At 44.0% G+C, this 19,045-nt stretch overlaps 1 protein-coding gene across 1 annotated transcript in view; it reads left to right on the top strand.

Moving 5' to 3' along the window:
• Positions 1-19,045, top strand: part of tmc1 (transmembrane channel-like 1) — a 166,792-nt gene that overhangs the window by 128,101 nt on the left and 19,646 nt on the right. The window contains exons 14-19 of the mRNA XM_070871036.1: positions 2,895-3,074; positions 3,175-3,330; positions 10,264-10,392; positions 10,535-10,602; positions 12,783-13,022; positions 15,107-15,232. Of these exons, the coding sequence (XP_070727137.1) occupies positions 2,895-3,074; positions 3,175-3,330; positions 10,264-10,392; positions 10,535-10,602; positions 12,783-13,022; positions 15,107-15,232 (899 nt within the window). The remainder of the gene's footprint in view (positions 1-2,894; positions 3,075-3,174; positions 3,331-10,263; positions 10,393-10,534; positions 10,603-12,782; positions 13,023-15,106; positions 15,233-19,045) is intronic.

Below are 19,045 nucleotides of genomic sequence, written 5' to 3'. Positions count from 1 at the left end.
TTAGTCCTTTTTCATTGCACATCACCCAGTCTAGGATGGCCAGCCCTCTAGTTGGTTCCTCGACATATTGGTCTGAAAAACCATCCCTAATACACCCCAGGAAATCCTCCTCCACCGTATTGCTACCAGTTTGATTATTCCAATCAATATGTAGATTAAAGTCGCCCATGGTAACTGCTGTACCCTAATTGCATGCATCCCTAATTTCTTGTTTGATGCTGTCCCCAGCCTCACTACTAGTGTTTGGTGGTCTGTACACAACTCCCACTAGCGTTTTCTGCCCTTTGGTATTCCGCAGCTCTACCCATACAGATTCCACTTTATCCAAGCTAATGTCCTTCCTTACTATTGCGTTAATTTCCTCTTTAACCAGCAACGCTACTCCACCTCCTTTTCCTTTCTGTCTATCTTTCCTGAATGTTGAATACCCCTGGATGTTGAGTTCCCAGCCTTGGTCACCCTGGAGCCATGTCTCTGTAATGCCAATTATATCATATTCATTAATAGCTGCCTGCACAGTTAATTCGTCCACCTTATTACGAATACTCCTCGCATTGAGGCACAGAGCCTTCAGGCTTGTCTTTTTAACACACTTTGCCCCTTTAGAATTTTGCTGTAATGTGGCCCTTTTTGCTTTTTGCCTAGGGTTTCTCTGCCCTCCACTTTTACTTTTCTTCTTTCAATCTTTTGCTTCTGCCCCTATTCTACTTTCCTCTGTCTCCCTGCATAGGTTCCCATCCCCCTGCCATATTAGTTTAACCCCTCCCCAACAGCACTAGCAAACACTCCCCCTAGGACATTGGTTCCGGTCATGCCTAGGTGCAAACTGTCCGGTTTGTACTGGCCCCACCTTCCCCAGAACCAGTTCCAATGTCCCAGGAATGTGAGGGAAAGAATTGGGTAAGATTTGGGAAATATATTTACAAGGGAAATAGATAAAATGGACAATTCTAGCTCCTCTATAAGTGAGAAGATTGAATGAACAGATTGGATTGCTGCATAAAATATATACATACATAAATAAAAGTAGGAAAAAGTTTAAAATGGTGTTGCAGGGAACTTGGAAAAAGATGTGGAGGTACATCACTGTGACAGTTGCCAATCTAGCATTGCACACATGCAGAAGGATTGAAATGTGGCACAGGAGCAAGTTCGACAAGTATCAGTAAAATCACATGGAAAGCATATTTTCTTCAAAACATACAGGCCATCTGAAGCTGAATAATGTGAACTAAGTAAAAACTTGAATATTTTCTTTAAATATACTTGAATCAACCAGTTCAGATTGATTCCTTTTTTATTATTTGGTTTGGAGTTCATTCCCATCATCTGCAGATACACAGTATAGATGCCGGAACTGTTCAGCATCAGAGACTGGATTTCTAGTTGACTTTTGATGTGTATTATTCAAGCTCATTTAATATATATGACAATTAGGAGACTATTGATAGATCATATAGACTAGATCAAACACAATTGTAGGCTGGATATGGGCCAGAGAATTGATAGTGTGCATTTCTGTGCTCGGCTATCAAGAATGTTATTCAACAGAATAATCACCTCTTAATGGGCTCATTTGTTTTTGTTTACATGTTACAAAACACAACTGCTGATGTTTATTCTTTAAGTCTGTTGAAATCGAGACTACCAATGTACAAAACTTATTGGGGGTAATTTTTACTTTGTGCGACAGTATAAACTGGGTGCTATTGGATCAGCCGCCCGTTATGCACCGCTCCCAATTTTCATTTCCATTGAAATGCAATTCGGCAGAAATGTATAACGGGCGGTTGAGCATTTTACTCCATCATCCAAAGTCAAAATGAACTCATTGTGTGCAGATATTCTTTTCAGATTTAATTTTGTGTTTTTGATGTAGATAAGCCTTCAAGGAATCCACCAATAGTCCATTGCTGCACTTTAAGCAAGTCACTTGTTGTTAGAAAATAGTAAGGGCAGATTTTCCTCTACCATGCTGTCTGATTTTGGACTGATCTGGGATAGGTGGGAAAGAAAAATCAGGGAAGGCGACGTTCCATTACTCTCCACTACATGGCACCACTTCTAAGATTTCCCAGCGAAGCTGACATCAGGGGTACTGTATATCTGCCCAAATATGGGTGAGAGTATTAAAATGGGATTCAAATGATGCAAAATGTCATACAATGTATTTCCCATCATTTTTGCCTTGGAAACGCTGTGCGTGAGTAATGAAACGTCTTCCTCCAATCTAGGGTTGTTATGGGGTCGTAGAGGGATTTAAGTTTTAAAGGACTAACTTGTTGACAGTAATCAATTGCAGCAGGCAAGGCATAGGATTCAACAATATTTCCCATTTCCAACATTTGGCCCTTCTGCCAGGTCTTGCAGCCATACTGCACCACAATTTCCGATTATAACAACCATGACTGCAAGAAATCGCCCAGGTTCCAGAGTGTTGGCATGTGGCCCCATCAATGTTACTCCAACATTGTGGCTAACAGGAAAAGCTGTGCCCTAATGATTTTATCATTAATAGAAGGCATGTTTGTTTTGGGGGGATTTTCACATTCTACTACTCTGAGGGAAGAATCACTCTGGTTGCTATGTGTCGTGATTGCATAAATGTATTAAAAATAATGTATTCGGAATTCTCTGAACGTAATCTAAGTTTTTAAATGATGAAATGGTTCACAAATACCTGTTCCTGGAGATAGTGCTTCATTAAATTTAGTTGAACTTACAAAGATCTAATTAAACAATATCTTTTTTGAGCATCTTGATAGTTGTAGCCTCTAATGCTTCACTTCCAAGAGATTGAAATGTCACACTGCTGCTTCTCTACAGTATTCATTTGATTAAAATGTATGTGATGTTATTCAAATTCATGTTAATCTTATGTGTTTTTTTATTAGGTAAATATGGTCATGTCACTGCTGGGTATGTTCTGTCCAATGTTATTTGACATCATCAGTCCTTTAGAGAACTACCACCCACGAATTGCACTCCAATGGCAACTTGGCCGCATTTTTGCTTTGTTTCTTGGCAACCTCTATACATTTATTATTGCTTTATTGGATGAAATTAATCTCAAGGCAAGAACAGTGCAATAATTATTCATTACGACTGCACATACAAAATAACAGTTTAGGCTGAAGCAGTTTATATCTCTTCACATTGCTTCTTTGATTTCAGCTTGAAGAAGAAAAGATTATTAGATACAATATTACCATCTGGGAGAAGACTCTTTATAATGGAACCTGGTTGGAGAACTCAACTGCAAGTGCCCTATTAGATGTAGACCCTGCAATTGTACCCAGAGGACCTTGCTGGGAGACCATGGTGGGGCAGGTACTTATTGATAAAAAACATTGGGCTAGAATTTCCATTAAACCCACCCCGCCGGATTGCCACTCAAAAGATCGCTAAGATTCTTAAATTAACGCTGGCGAAAAATTGCACAAAAAAAGGAAAAAAAACTGTCCGGCGAGAAAATGGATCTTACACGTAGATTCTCAGCGGTTAAACGTGATCCTGGGCAAATTGGACGGTTCTTAATCAAAATGGGCGGTAATTACTCAAATTTAGACCGAGACTGCAGTTGGGCCTCGGGAGGGGGAAAACACAAAAAATATTTTTTCCAAGAAACAAAAGATCAAAAATCAGAAAACGTTCTCAAGACCTTTTTTAACATAATCACTGTAAAAGAATTTTAAAAGATTTATAAAAAAACCCATATAAACTTACCATTCTTTGCAGGGCTACTTACCTACTGCCCAGCTCCAGCTGCATTTTGTGGCTGTTTTTTTTCGATCTTACCTACGGGTCACTGCTGAGCCCAAACTTGGGCAGTGGTGTTTTTTTCAGCGGTGCACTCCACAGCGATACTTCGAAACCGCCACGGAACTCTTTGTGAAATGGAGTGGAAACTTTCACCAGATGGTTTTCTGCTGAAAACTGCCGGAAATGGAGTGGAAATTCTAGCCCATTATGAATTCCATCAATCATTACAACACCAAAGCCTCTATCATTTAAACCTAAATTCCCCAAATCTCCAGCACTAAGTTAATTCAGTGGGGTGGATTTTAATTTTCAAGTGGCTGACAGACAGAGGGTGCCAACCTTCTGAAAATGCTGGGAGCAAAGAGGGCAAAGCCATCTTGAGGCCTGGGCCTCATTTAAATAGACCCATTGAGTTGTCCATCCCAAATGAGTGAGCCAGGGCAGCTCGCTCGAATACGGTCTACAGCAAGTTAAGTTTTGGGGCTGGGGGTTTGTGATCCCAGGGGGTGGGGTGGCAAGCACAAGGCCGCAGCAGCCCAGATTATTTTAAACTTACCTTTTTCAGTCCTCACTGGCTGTACCGGCAGTAAAACTCGGCAAAGTGAGCATGCTCTGCCCAATTGGCCTCAAAAATGACAATCAGCCATGATCTTATTTTTAGGTGGTGCATGCTCGAAGGGCCGAATGGCCTACTCCTGCACCTATTTTCTATGTTTCTATGTTTCTATGTATGTCATAGGATCCTACTTTGCATATTAAGAGGGCCTTCTGCCTAAAGTTGTAGACCGCTTCTGTCATGTATCCAGACATGATAATGCTTGTACTATTACATATAATGTGCCACCAGAGGACACTACTACAGGAAACTTGTACACCAGCTGTATGGTCACTAAGGTGTGCCACCAGAGGGCACTGCAGTGGAGACTTGTAGGTTACCTGTACAGGTGTGCCAGGCCCAGTATAAAAGGCAGGCCACCATGTGTGATCCTCACTCGGGAATTATATTAAATGGACTAAGGTCACTACAGTTCAAGTGCAATACATTGCTTCCTGGAGTCATTATCAGAGCATCCAAAGACATAACAATTGGCGGCGATATTACAGACTTTCACGCGAAAATGGCTAACCTTAGTACGTTACAGCAGTTTGCCGATGGTGATGATTGGGATGCCTTTGTGGAGAGGCTCGACCATTTCTTCACAGCAAACAACCTGGCAGGCTGGCTGATAAGCGCAGAACTATCCTGCTAACTAATTATGGGCCCACGGTCTATGGCCTCATCAGGGACTGCTGGCACCAGTGAAGACAATGACCAAGACGTACGAGGAGCTTGTAACGCTGATTCAAGAACAACTCAAGCTCAAAGAGAGCATCCTCACAGCCAGACACCGGTTTTATACCCACCAACGGCCCGAAGGCCAGGAAATCACGAAATATGCTGCAGACCTCAGGAGGCTGGCGTCACCGTGTGATTTCGGCTAACACCTCACCGAAGCGTTGTCATTGGAATCGGCCATGAGGGCCTTCTTCACAGGCTACTATCTGCAGATACCGCAGTCACACTGCAGAAGGCCATCATCATGAGCCAGGCATTCATGACCTCGACCTGCGGCTCTAGGCAGATGACTCATCCTCAGGACTCAAACCCGGCAAGTACTGTACACAGACTTGCGCCTTTTAGAGGCTGGACTGTAGAACATGAATCTCCTCAGGGGAAAGAGAACTGGCCCCCCTGAGTCCCTTAACTCAGAGTCCGCCGAGGGGGGCTAATCAGTTAGCACCATGCTGGCATTGCGGAGAGAATCACAGGGCTCACCAGTGCCATTTTAAGGACTATGTGTGTAAAGGGTGCAGCACAAAGGGCCACCTCCAGCGAATGTGTAAAAGAAATATGACTCACTGTGTTGATGAAGAGTCTGCAGATGGCCATGAATCCAGCACAGATTATGAAGCGCTAGTCAGAGAGGCAGCTCAGCCCCACGATGAGGTGTTTGGTATGTTTAGCTGCACCACAGAATGTTCCCCGTTGAGGATGGAAGTCTAGATAAACGGCGTTCCAGTCTTCATGGAAGTGGACACAGGGACGAGCCACTCAGTAATGAATGAAGAAGCCTTTGAGAGGCTATGGGACAATCAGGCTGAATGACCCAAGTTGGTCTCGGTTCAGGCAAAGCTGCGCACCTACACCAATGAACTTATCCCAGTCATTGGTAGTGCGGATGTAAAGGTACTCCATGATATCGTGGTGCACAAGTTACCACTGTGGATTGTTGCAGGTGAATGACCAACGCTACTCGGAAGAAGGTGGATGGAGAAATCCATTGGAGCTGGGAAGATTTCATCCGTCCAACGATCGATGTCCTTCATGCTCAGAGGCAAAGCAAGCCACCACCTGTGGTTGGATCCGGCACCAGAGAGCAGACCAGCACAGCACTTGAGGCACAGACCGCTCAGCACGACTGCGTGGAGATGATCCAGCTGAGACGATCCGAACGCACCTTCCAGGCTCCAGTGGCAGAACTCCAGAGGAAGAAAATTGGACCCAAAGACAACTTCCCAGCTTCGGTGGCAGAACCCGCGGAGAGGAGGATCGCAGCAGAGAACATCGTGGATGGAAGAAAGATGGCGCCCAAACCACGAGGTGAAGCACTGAAGAAAAAGATGGCGGCGGCCAGACCATGAGGTGCAGCGCTGAGGGAGCAACATGTGGTATCAAGTGAAGAAGATGGTTGGGTTAAAGATAGCAAGGCTCTCTTAAAGGAGGCCAGCAACCCACCACACTTAAAGGGACAGTTCCACCTTCTCAATCAATGTAATAGCAACCGTGAGTTAAATGTAAAGCTTGTAATTGATGATCAGAGTTTTATACATGTAATAAGCGAAGAAAAGTCGTGCGATTGCGATCGGAGCTACAGTTTATGTACAATGAGTAATGAAATGTTTTGCGATGTAGAATTTCAACTGCATTCAGTTAATTTAGCGGGCAAACACCTATTGGGAGCACACAGGTTCAGCAAGCTACCCAATGCTGTAGCCTGCATCCCTGGGACCAGAGTGATGCACCACGGAGTGTGGCAACAAGCAGCTAATATAGTCAAGCTGCAGAGAATGCGACCTCAGGAGGGCAACAGCACCGGTATTGATACCCTGCCCCTGATCGGCTCCACCTCTCAGGCAGCTGATGGCGCCAATCGCCACAAGTCTGAAAGAGCAAACCACGCTAAGGCGCAGCCCCCAAACCCTATCGCCACCAAGGCTACACCCGGGAACGAAGGATCACTCACAACGGTTCTCCTAAATGGGACCGGGACCAACCAGGATCCCAAACCAAGTAATGCCCAGGCAAGCAAGTCAGCAGTTCCCTGTGCACTGCCAGACGACTGCTCCTCAGGGAACAGCAGTGACCCGGGGCGCAAGGAAAGGACAGGGAGGTCACAGACATCTGTGAACCTGCCCGACACTAGGAGCAACGGCAAAGGCCCCGAAAGCAGACAACTTGAGCCAACCGGGTTCCCACTGCCAGCACTGGGCACCGCGCCGCCACCAGACTACCTGGACACCATCCAGCAGTTCTGGAACTAGTTTGTCCTCACGCACTGGTGCTGACACCAGTACTGATTCCAAGCATGTATCAAGAATGTACCTCACCAGTCAAATGTACTTGTCTCACAACCGTATCACAAATGTAATGATGTAAATGCAAATTTTTTTTCTGGACTTGAATGTATATGAATGTAATGAGGGGATAATCTATATGTGGGGAGGGAGCAAATGGAGTGGTCATGGACTCACAAACAGAAACCACCAGCACCTCCACTGCCAATGAAACACCACCTACTCACCAAAGATGGAAACGACCCTCCAAGGTAGAGCTAAGCCCAGAGCACAGTCAATGCATGAAGGCGATTTGCACGAAGGACTTGGGGGAGAGTGATGTCATGTATCCAGACATGTTTACTGCTTGTACTATTACATATGATGTGCCACCAGAGGGCACTACTATGGGAAACTTGTACACCAGCTGTATGGTCACTAAGGTGGGCCACCAGAGGGCACTGCAGTGCGAGACTTGCAGGTTACCTGTACAGGTGTGCCAGGCCTAGTATAAAAGACAGGCCACCATGTGTGATCCTCACTTGGGAGTTATAGTAAATGGACTAAGGTCACTACAGTTCAAGTGCAATACATTGCCTCATGGAGTCATTATCAGAGCATCCAAAGACATAACACCTTCAAAAATGGTGGCAAAAACGTGGCATTAACAGGTGGTAATCTATCAACCCTATTTTGAGGCCATTAGTGCCTCGTTAATAATGAGTTGTCCAAGTTAAATTGTTCCTATTAAACTTAAAGAACAAGCATTACCTAAGTAAATATTGGAGAACAATACCATAGGAGTTTACAGTCTAGAAAGAAAGCATAAGTACATTGTATCAGCTCTTTCCTGGAACAATTTTCGAATGCTAAAAATAAGTCTTTATACAAAAAGGAGCAGTTAAAATGTTATATATTTTACAATAACATGATTTGGTCCAAAAATCCATTGGTTGTTACACTGGGATCAGAACTGCCAATGTGCTTTAGCTGGTGTTAACTGGGCAGCAGAAGAACACCACATTTACTTTGGTCCAGCATTTGCTTGCTCCATTCAACCGGAAAACCCAGCACCTGCCTGCCATTTCAAAATACTCAAAGACGTGATTTGTTTCAGCAAGTTATTTAGAAAGGATTTGGAGCAATGCATATAGGACATTTCTTACAGAATAATGAAACCTTACCTTTAGGTAGGAGCTGCCTGTGCTAATTTGCAAATGCTATCTGCTATGAATGTAACTGAGATCAGTTCTAGGCCACTAATGTCTGGTTAGCCATCATCGTCATAGGCAGTCCCTCGGAATCGAGGAAGACTTGCTTCCACTCCTAAAGTGAGTTCTTTGGTGGCTGAACAGTCCAACACGAGAGCCACAGACCCTGTCACAGGTGGGACAGATATTCGTCGGGGGAAGGGGTGGGTGGGACTGGTTTGCCGCACGCTCCTTCCGCTGCCTGCGCCTGACCTCTTCACGCTCTCAGCGTTGAGATTCGAAGAACTCAATGCCCTCCCGGATGCACTTTCTCCACCGAGGGCGGTCTTTGGCCAGGGTCTCCCAGGTGTCGGTGGTGATGTCGCACTTAACCAGGGAGGCATTGAGGGTGTCCTTGTAATGTTTCCGCTGCCCATCTTTGGCTCGTTTGCCATGAAGGAGCTCCGCATAGAGCAATTGCTTAGGGAGTCTCGTGTCTGGCATGCGAACTAAATGGCCTGCCCAGCTAAGCTGATCGAGTGTGGTTAGTGCTTCAATGCTGGGGATGTTAGCCTGGGCAAGGACACTGATGTTGGGGCGTCTGTCCTCCCAGGGGATTTGCAGGATCTTGCGGAGACATGGTTGGTGATGTATCTCCAGCGACTTGAGATGTGTCTTCTGTACATCATCCATGCCTCAGATCCATACAGGAGGGCGGGTATTACTTCAGCCCTGTAGACCATGAGCGTGGTGGTAGGTTTGAGGGCCTGGTCTTCAAACACTCTTTTCCTCAGGCGGCCGAAGGCTGCACTGGCGCACTGGAGGCGATGTTGAATCTCCGCATCAATGTCTGCCTTTGTTGACAAGAGGCTCCCGAGGTATGGGAAGTGGTCCATGTTGTCGAGGACCGCGCCGTGAATCTTGCTGACTGGGGGCAGTGTTGTGTGGCGAGCACAGGCTGGTGGAGGACCTTTATCTTACGGATGTTAAGCATAAAGCCCATGCTTTGATATGCCTCGGTGAATACATCGACTATATCCTGGAGTTCAGCCTCAGAATGTGCGCAGACGCAGGCGTCGACCGCGAAATGCAGTTCAATGATAGAGGTTTGGGTGATCTTGGACCCTGTCTGTGACTAACAGGAACCCAAAAGTGATGTGCAATTGTTAATTATATTCATAGAAAATTAACTTCTGCTGAAAAAATTAGAATTTAATAGATGACATTATGAAGAACAATTTTGAATAAGTCTGATTATTTATCTTCTACTCATAGATCGTAAATAAATATTTTTGGCAAGTATGAACACTTTCTGAATACTATAAGTACAAGAAGTTCCACAGTTCCAAATATTTATCCGAATCGGCTTTATACTAGTTACCATGAGAAATCCCTTCCCCGCCCCCAAAATAAATTTTCTTTAATACATTTTATACTGTAAAAAAGATCCATGAATTTCATAACCTCCTGAAGACATTCAAGGCTCAAAGGGTAATGGTGTAATTCCTGTTTTAATTATTGTCTTCAATAACAAATTATAATTGCTACAAATATAATTTTTACATATTCATTTTACTTAAAATACCAGCTCTGTGCGATCTTATTCAGGGAAAGACATGTCCGAATTTATGAAGTACGCATCTGTGATAACTGGCTGAAGTTTTATTGGAATTTGAGAAATGTAACCGTATTAAAGTGCACTTCTACTTTCTCACAGGAGTTTGTACGGCTCACCGTTTCAGATACATTGACTACGGTCATAACTATACTGATTGGAGATTTTCTCCGTGCTGTTTTTGTCAGATTTATTAACTACTGCTGGTGCTGGGACCTGGAGTATGGATTTGTAAGTACTAACTAATTATATTTTTTATGTATACACATACACAAATATATCAGTACGAGAGTAACAATGTAATATGAGCAACTGTAATTTGTAATAATTGCTTGGGATAAGTCATTGAACAAAAGCTGTTATTTTTGTCTAGCCCTCCTATGGAGAATTTGATATCAGTGGGAACGTTTTGGGTCTGATCTTCAATCAAGGCATGATATGGTGGGTGGCGCACAAAAGTAACACTTACATTGCTTTTAGAGATATTCATAAGACCTTTGACCTTGTGCCTCACATGGTCCTCCTGAGGGAGTCCATGATCAAATCCTATGTATTCCAGCTCCAAGATCAATGAATTAAAAGAGGTGGGAGATTCACTGAATTTATTTCCCTGAAACGAGGAATGTGGCAGGGTAATTATCTGCCACTCCTCTTATTCAATATCTTCATCATTGATGTGTTGGATGACATCATAGAATTTATGGCACAGAAGGAGGACATTCATCTCATCATGTCTGTGCTAGCCAAAAAAGAGCTATCTGGCCTAAACGCATCTTCCAGTGCTTGGTCCGTAGCCTTGTAGGTTACGACACTATGGGTCCAAATTTGGCCAGGAGTTGCTCCGTTTTTTTTGGAGCAGCTTGATTTTTCTGGAGTATCTTAAAAATCCCCATTCTGCACACTTAATTTGCACCAGTGTAAGTGAGTTAGTTAGGATTTTTTTTAGTTTCGTTTTTTTTTCAAAAGGGGGCGTTGCCAACCGCCTGTTTTGGCCATTTAAGCCAATTTGGACAGCTTATCCTTGCTCCAAACTAACTTAGGCCAGTGTATGTCGCCACTTGTGGCCGCACAGAAAACCCTTGCAGAGAGTTAAGAAATCAGTGCAGGTAGCCAGAGATAGGGGAGGACCTTGCAAAGCACTAAATACCTTCACAACAACATTAAAGAAGCATAAAAACCATCAATAATAAATAAAAATAAATAAATAAAAAATAAAACTTAAGTCCACCCCTTCCTAACTCGGCCCCCGAGGGACTTGACTTTTCTCCATGGGACTTGACTTCTCTGAGGGACTTGACTTCTCTTCGAGGGACTGGACTTCTTGCCGAGGGACTGGACTTCTCTCCGAGGGACTGGACTTCTCTCCAGGGAAAAATTAATCAGTGTTGTGTCATAACGATTTGACATGTGCTCACACAAAATGCAACGTTCTCTTCACACTGCTGCCTGCTGGCCCATGTTTTATCGGGAGGTGCTGTTGAAGATTATCAGGTTGTCCCTTTGGCCAGGGATAGGGGCGGCGGCATTGGGTCCTGCTCACAGTCTGCTCCGCCCCCCACTCCACGAGATACGCCGTGTCAGGACCAGGACACACAGCAGAGCAGCCAGAATCGTTAGTAAGTTTTTTGGTGCCGTTTTGAGCACACAAAGTCGGCGCATCTTGGGAGAGTGCGCTGGAAAAAGGGGTTGGGGAAATTTGGGCCCTTTAAGTGCATATCCAAGTACTTTTTAAATGCGGTGAGGGTTTCTGCCTCTACCACCCTTTCAGGCAGTGAGTTCCAACTTCTGGGAGAAAATAATTCTGCTCAACTCCCCTCTAATCCTTCTACCAATTACTTTAAATCTATGCCCCCTGTTTATTGACCTCTCTGCTAAGGGAAATAGCTCCTTCCTGTCCACTCTATCTAGGCCCCTCATAATTTTGTACACCTCAAATAAATCTCCAATCATTGTTCTCTGTTCCAAAGAAAACAACCCCAGCTTATCCAATCTTTCCTCATAGCTAAAATTCTCCAGTCCCGGCAACATCCTCGTAAATCTCCTCTGTACCCGCTCTAGTGTAATCATGTTCTTCCTGTAATGTGGTGACCAGAACTGTATGCAGTACTGTAGCTGTGGCCTAACTAGTGTTTTATACAGGTCTAGCATAACCTCCCTGCTCTTATATTCTATGCTTCAGTTAATAAAGGAAAGTATCCTGTATGCCTTCTTAACCACCTTAGCTACCTGTCCTACTACCTTCAGGAATTTGTGGACATGCACTCCAAAGTTATCTACACTTCTTAGTATCCTACCATTTATTGTGTATTCCCTTGAATTTCCCAATGGCAATTACTCAATTGGGATATACTTAATGCTTGAATAACTGGTCAGCCATCACTAACTTTCAGTTATAGTCGTTCATTTCTACTGCAATGTGCAAGATATGCTACTACTTTGCTTACATTTTCTTCTTGATTTGTTCTAATAAATTCATCCCCAACAGCATTAATGTAACATTAATTAAGCAGTAGGAATTTCCTTGTTGGGATTAATTTATAATTGTAGAAATATAACTTGTAATTTTTTAAATATCTGTAATACAGGAACATAAAGCAATGATTCCTATATTTTTTCCTTAGGATGGGCGCCTTTTATGCTCCGTGCCTTCCAGCTATCAATGTTCTACGTCTCCTGGCCTCTATGTACCTGCAGTGCTGGGCAGTCATGTGTACCAATGTGCCACATGAGCGTGTGTTCAAGGCTTCAAGATCCAATAACTTCTATATGTCCATGCTGCTGATCATCTTGTTCCTGTCAACACTGCCTGCAGTTTACACCATTGTCTCAATACCACCATCCTTTGATTGTGGCCCATTTAGGTAAATAACATTGCTTTGAAATTGATCAACAATTTACATGATCCTGTTCTCACTTGTCGTCCATATTGATGACCACACTATAGGTTGATTCCTGAGATGAAGGGATTGACATGAAGAAAGGTTGAGCAGGTTGGGCCTATACTCATTGGAGTTTAGAAGAATGAGAGGTGATCTTCTTGAAACATATAAGATACTGAAGGGGCTTGACAGCGTGGATGCTGAGAGAATGTTTCCACTCATGGGGGAATCTAGAACTAGGGGCATAGTTTAAGAATAAGGGGTCGCCCATTTAGAACTGAGATGAGGAGGAATTTCTTCTCTCAGAAGGTAGTAAATCTGTGGAATTCTCTGCCCCAGAGAGCTGTGGAGGCTGGGTCATTGAATATATATAAGGCGAAGATATACAGATTTTTGAACGATAAAGTAGTGAAGGGTTATAGGGAGCGGGCAGGGAAGTGGAGCTGATTCCAAGATCAGATCAGCCATGATCTTATTAAATGGCGGAGCAGGCTCGAGGGGTTAAATGGCCTACTCCTGCTCCTATTTCTTAATTCTTCTGTTCTTATGTTCTTTCCAGCAGGGATCACTGGAGAACTATCAAGAGAAGGGCCCTGAAAATTTTCCAGTCAGGTTCTGAAGCTCCCCTACTATTGCAGTGGCTAACTCAGAATAGACTAGAATAAAACAAAAGCAAAATACTGCGGATACTGGAAATCTGAACTAAAAACAGAAAATGCTGGAAATACTCAGCAGGTCAGGCAGCATCTGTGGAGAGAGAACTGGAAAAGTTAGAGATGTAACAGATTTTTAAGCAAGTGCAGGGGCAAGCTATCACAGACCGCCCCTTTTGTGCTTTCCTTCCCTCCCCCTTTTCTCTGCCCCTGCACTTGCTTAAAAATCTGTTACATCTCTAATTTTTTCCAGTTTTGACAAGGATCGTTGACCTGAAACATTAACCCTTGACATTCAACAGCATTACCATTGCTGAGTTCCCCACCATCAACATCCTGGCCGTCACCATTGACCAGAAACTTAACTGGACCAGCCACATAAACACTGTGGCAACAAGAACAGGTCAGGGGCTGGGTATTCTGCGGCAGGTGTCTCGCCTCCTGACTCCCCAAAGTCTTTCCACCATCTACAAGGCACAAGTCAGGAGTGTGATGGAATACTCTCCACTTGCCTGGATGAGTGCAGGTCCAACAACACTCAAGAAGCTCAACATCATCCAGGACAAAGCAGCCCACTTGATTGGCACCCCATCCACCACCTTAAACATGCGCTCCCTTCATCACCGATGTACCGTGGTTACAGTGTGTACCATCGACAAGATGCACTGCAGCAACTCACCAAGGCTTCTTCGGCAGCACCTCCCAAACCCGCGACCTCTACCATCTAGAAGGACAAGGGCAGCAGGTGCATGGAACCACCACCACCTTCACGTTCCCCTCCAAGTCACATACCATCCTGACTTGGAACTATATCGCTATTCCTTCATCGTCGCTGGGTCAAAATCCTGGAACTCCCTCCCTAACAGCACTGTGGGAGTACCTTCACCACTAGAACTGCAGTGGTTCCAGAAGGCGGCTCACCTCCACCTTCCCAAGGGCAATTAAGGATGGGCAATAAATACTGGCCTTGCCAGCAATGCCCACATTCCAGGAATGAATAAAAACATTTAAAAAAAATCTCTCTGCACAGATGCTGCCTGACCTGCTGGGTATTTCCAGCATTTTCTGTTTTTAGACTAGAATAAAACTTGGGACCTTCTGATCTACATGGCTAAGCTACACACTTGTCTAGAATTTCTGTAGGGGGTTTCTGGCGGGAGATCAGCAGAATTCTCAGAGAAACTGTGTAAATGGCTAAAAACTGCCTTTAATACACTATTTCTCCAGCAGCTTTGTCGCATTTCAGCAGAAGATTGGCAGAACGCCATGGAAATTCAGGGCGACAGTCTTTATTAAATGAGCCATCAAGGGAAATTTTAACGCTTTCAAATTTTAACTTTAAGATCATATCAAGCATCATGGCAAATCTAATTCAATGTTAATTACTAAATGTTATTAATTTCTATTTTGCAGTGGGAAACATAGAATGTTTGATGTTATTCAAGAAACTCTGGACAATGACTTTCCAGCTTGGTTTGCAAAAGTTTTCAGCGCTGCAACCAATCCTGGTTTGATTCTGTCTTTCATTTTACTTATGGTGTAAGTAATTCAGTTTAAACATTTTGATGTGTTTTAAAGAATTGGTGCCTCTTCTCAATTCGATATGCATATCTTCTGCTACCTATAAATATTTCTGAACCTTTGACATCTATAACTTTTTGAAGTATGCTTTGAAAAATTCCCCTAAAAGAGGGTACTTCCAAAAGGATATAGACAGGCTAAGTGAGTGGGCAAAAATTTGGCAGATGGAGTATAATGTTGGAAAGTGTGAGGTCATTTGAACTTTGACAGAAAAAGAACAAAGAGCAAGTTATTATTTAAATGGAGAAACATAGAAACATAGAAACATAGAAAATAGCTGCAGGAGTAGGCCATTTGGCCCTTCGAGCCTGCAGATCATGATTGATCATTCACCTCAGTACCCGTTTCCTGCTTTCTCTCCATATCCCTTGATCCCTTTAGCCGTAAGGGCCATATCTAACTCCCTCTTGAATATATCCAATGAACTGGCACCAACAACTCCCTGCGGTAGGGAATTCCACAGGTTAACAACTCTCTGAGTGAAGAAGTTTCTCCTCATCTCAGTCCTAAATGGCTTATCCCTTATCCTTAGATTGTGTCCCCTGGTTTTGGACTTCCCCAACAAGGGGAACATTCTTCCTGCATCTAACCTGTCCAGTCCCATCAAAATTTTACATGTTTCTATGAGATCCCTTCTCATCCTTCTAAACTCCAGTGAATACAGGCCCAGTCGATCCAGTCTCTCCTCATGTGTCAGCCCTGCCATCCCGGGAATCAGTCTGGTGAACCTTCGCTGCACTCCCTCAATAGCAAGAAAGTCCTTCCTCAGATTAGGAGACCAAAACTGAACACAATATTCCAGGTGAGGCCTCACCAAGGCCCTGTACAACTGCAGTAAGACCTCCCTGCTCCTATACTCAAATCCCCTAGCTATGAAGGACAACATGCCATTTGTCTTCTTCATCGCCTGCTGTACCTGCATGCCAGCTTTCAATGACTGATGAACCATGACACCCAGGTCTCGTTGCACCTCCCCTTTTCCTAATCTGTCACTATTCAGATAATATTCTGTCTTCATGTTTTTGCCACCAAAATGGATAACCTCACATTTATCCACATTATACTGCATCCGCGTTTGCCCACTCACCTAACCTGTCCAAGTCACCCTGCAGCCTCTTAGCGTCCTCCTCACAGCTCACATCGCCACCCAGCTTAGTGTCATCTGCAAGCTTGGAGATATTATACTCAATTCCCTCATCCAAATCATTAATGTATATTGTAAATAGCTGGGGTCCCAGCACTGAGCCCTGCGGCACCCCACTAGTAACTGCCTGCCATTCTGAAAAGGACCCGTTTATCCCAACTCTCTGCTTCCTGTCTGTCAATCAATTCTCTATCCATGTCAGTACATTACCGCCAATACCATGTGCTTTAATTTTGCACACCAATCTCTTGTTGGACCTTGTCAAAAACCTTTTGAAAGTCCAAATACACCACATCCGCTGGTTCTCCCTTGTCCACTCTACAAGTTACAACCTAAAAAATTCTCGAAGATTTGTCAAGCATGATTTCCCTTTCATTAATCCATTCTGACTTGGACCGATCCTGTCACTGCTTTCCAAATGTGCTGCTATTTCATCTTTAATAATTGATTCCAACATTTTCACCACTACTGATGTCAGGCTAACCAGTCTATAATTACCCGTTTTCTCTCTCCCTACTTTCTTAATAAGTGGTATTACATTAGCTACCCTCCAGTCCATAGGAACCGATCCAGAGTCGATAGACTGTTGGAAAATTATCACCAATGCATCCACTATTTCTAGGGCTACTTCCTTAATTACTCTGGGATGCAGACTATCAGGCCCCGGGGATTTATCGGCCTTTAATCCCATCAATTTCCCTGAAACAATTTCCCGCCTAATATGGATTTCCTTCAGTTCCTCCTTCTCACTAGACCCTCGGTCCCCTAGTATTTCCGGAAGGTTATTTGTGTCTTCCTTCATGAAGACAGAACCAAAGTATTTGTTTAACTGGTCCGACATTTCTTTTTTCCCCATTATAAATTCACCTGAATCTGACTGCAAGGAACCTACATTTGTTTTCACTAATCTTTTTCTTTTCACATATCTATCGAAGCTTTTGCAGTCAGTTTTTATGTTCCCAGCAAGATTGATTGCAAAGTGCTGCAGTACAGCGGGACCTGGGGGTACTTGTGCATGAAACACAAAAGGTTAGCATGCAGGTACAGCAAGTGATCAGGAAGGCCAATGGAATCTTGGCCTTTATTGCATAGAGGATGGAGTATAAAAGCAGGGAAGTCTTGCTACAATTATACATGATATTGGTGAGGCCACACCTGGAATACTGCATGCAGTATTGGTTTCCATATTTACGAAAGGATATACTTGCTTTGGAGGTGGTTGTGTATATATAATGTATGTACCACTGAATGTATCTTCACACTGTATACACTATACCTGTACCACCAGAGGGTGCTACTGGTGGAGACCTAAGGGTCTGCTGCACACTGCAGGTAACCAAGTATAAAGGGGAGCTCCCCTCACTGTGTCCTCACTCAGGAAGCTACAATAAATGGACTAAGGTCACAACAGTTCAAGTATAATACCTTACCTCGTGGAGTCATTACTAGAGTGCTTGGATATATAACAGGAGGCAGTTCAGGGAAGGTTCACTAAGTTGATTCCGGAGATGAGGGGGTTGATCTATGAGGAAAGGTTGAGTAGGTTGGGCCTCTACTCATTGGAATTCAGAAGATTGAGCGCTGATCCTATCGAAATGTATAAGATTATGAGGGGACTTGACAAGGTGGATGCAGAGAGAATGTTTCCAATGATGAGGGAGACTAGAACTAGGGGACATAATCTTAGAATAAGGGGCCGCCCATTTAAAACTAAGATGAGGAGAAATTTATTTTCTCAGAGGGTTGTAAATCTGTGAATTTGTCGCCTCAGAGAGCTGTGGAAGCTGGGGCATTGAATACATTTAAGACAGAGATAGACAGTTTCTTAACCGATAAGGGCATAAGGGGTTATGGGAAATGGGCAGGGAAGTGGACCTGAGTCCATGATCGTATCAGCCAAGATCGTATAAAATGTCGGAGCAGGCTCGAGGGGCAGTATGGCCTACTCCTGCTCCTATTTCTTATGTTCTTATGTTCTTAATAGCTCAGCTGTTCAGACAGTGTTTGGTGAGTCACACAGACCAAGGAAGCCCCGAGGTTTGAGCATTTGTTTGTGGTGAGTTAGGTGATCTCAAGTGGGTGGCAATAGGAAAGCTCAGTTAGATCTCAGTGTCCTTGGTTAAGGGAGTGAATCAGCTAGAAATTGGTTTGCCCTTGAAAACGGGTGCGGGGATATTACTAAGGTACCAACTCATGCCTGTTCAATGTAATGCAGGCAGCTTGCTAACTTCGTGCTGCCTGCTGATTAATATGATTGTGGTGTGCAGCCCAGCGCTGAACGTGCTGATGAATGACTGCACATTTAGCAGGGGGCCCAAATACATGCAAGGCTAGCACCAATTAAAGCAAGCCTGCACTTCTTAAAGGCTGTCTTAAAGGGGAGATGCATTCTGCCTGTAGCAGGTGATTCAACTGGCTGCGGAACAGAGTCTGAGCAGGATAAGGTACTACTGATGTCACAAAAGGAGAAAGCATGCTTGAAGGCTCACGGATGCAGCACTGGAAGCCTTGATATAGCAAGTGGACAGATGGAGAGAGGTCCTGTTTACATAGGAAGCCAGGAGGCTCTCCAGGCAAATGCGCCAAAGGCAATAGGAGCAGATAGCCTTCGTGGTCATTGCCAGCAG

Source organism: Pristiophorus japonicus, chromosome 1 (assembly GCF_044704955.1).
Source record: "Pristiophorus japonicus isolate sPriJap1 chromosome 1, sPriJap1.hap1, whole genome shotgun sequence".
NCBI lineage: Eukaryota > Metazoa > Chordata > Chondrichthyes > Pristiophoridae > Pristiophorus > Pristiophorus japonicus.
This window is presented reverse-complemented; position numbering and strand designations above follow the sequence as displayed.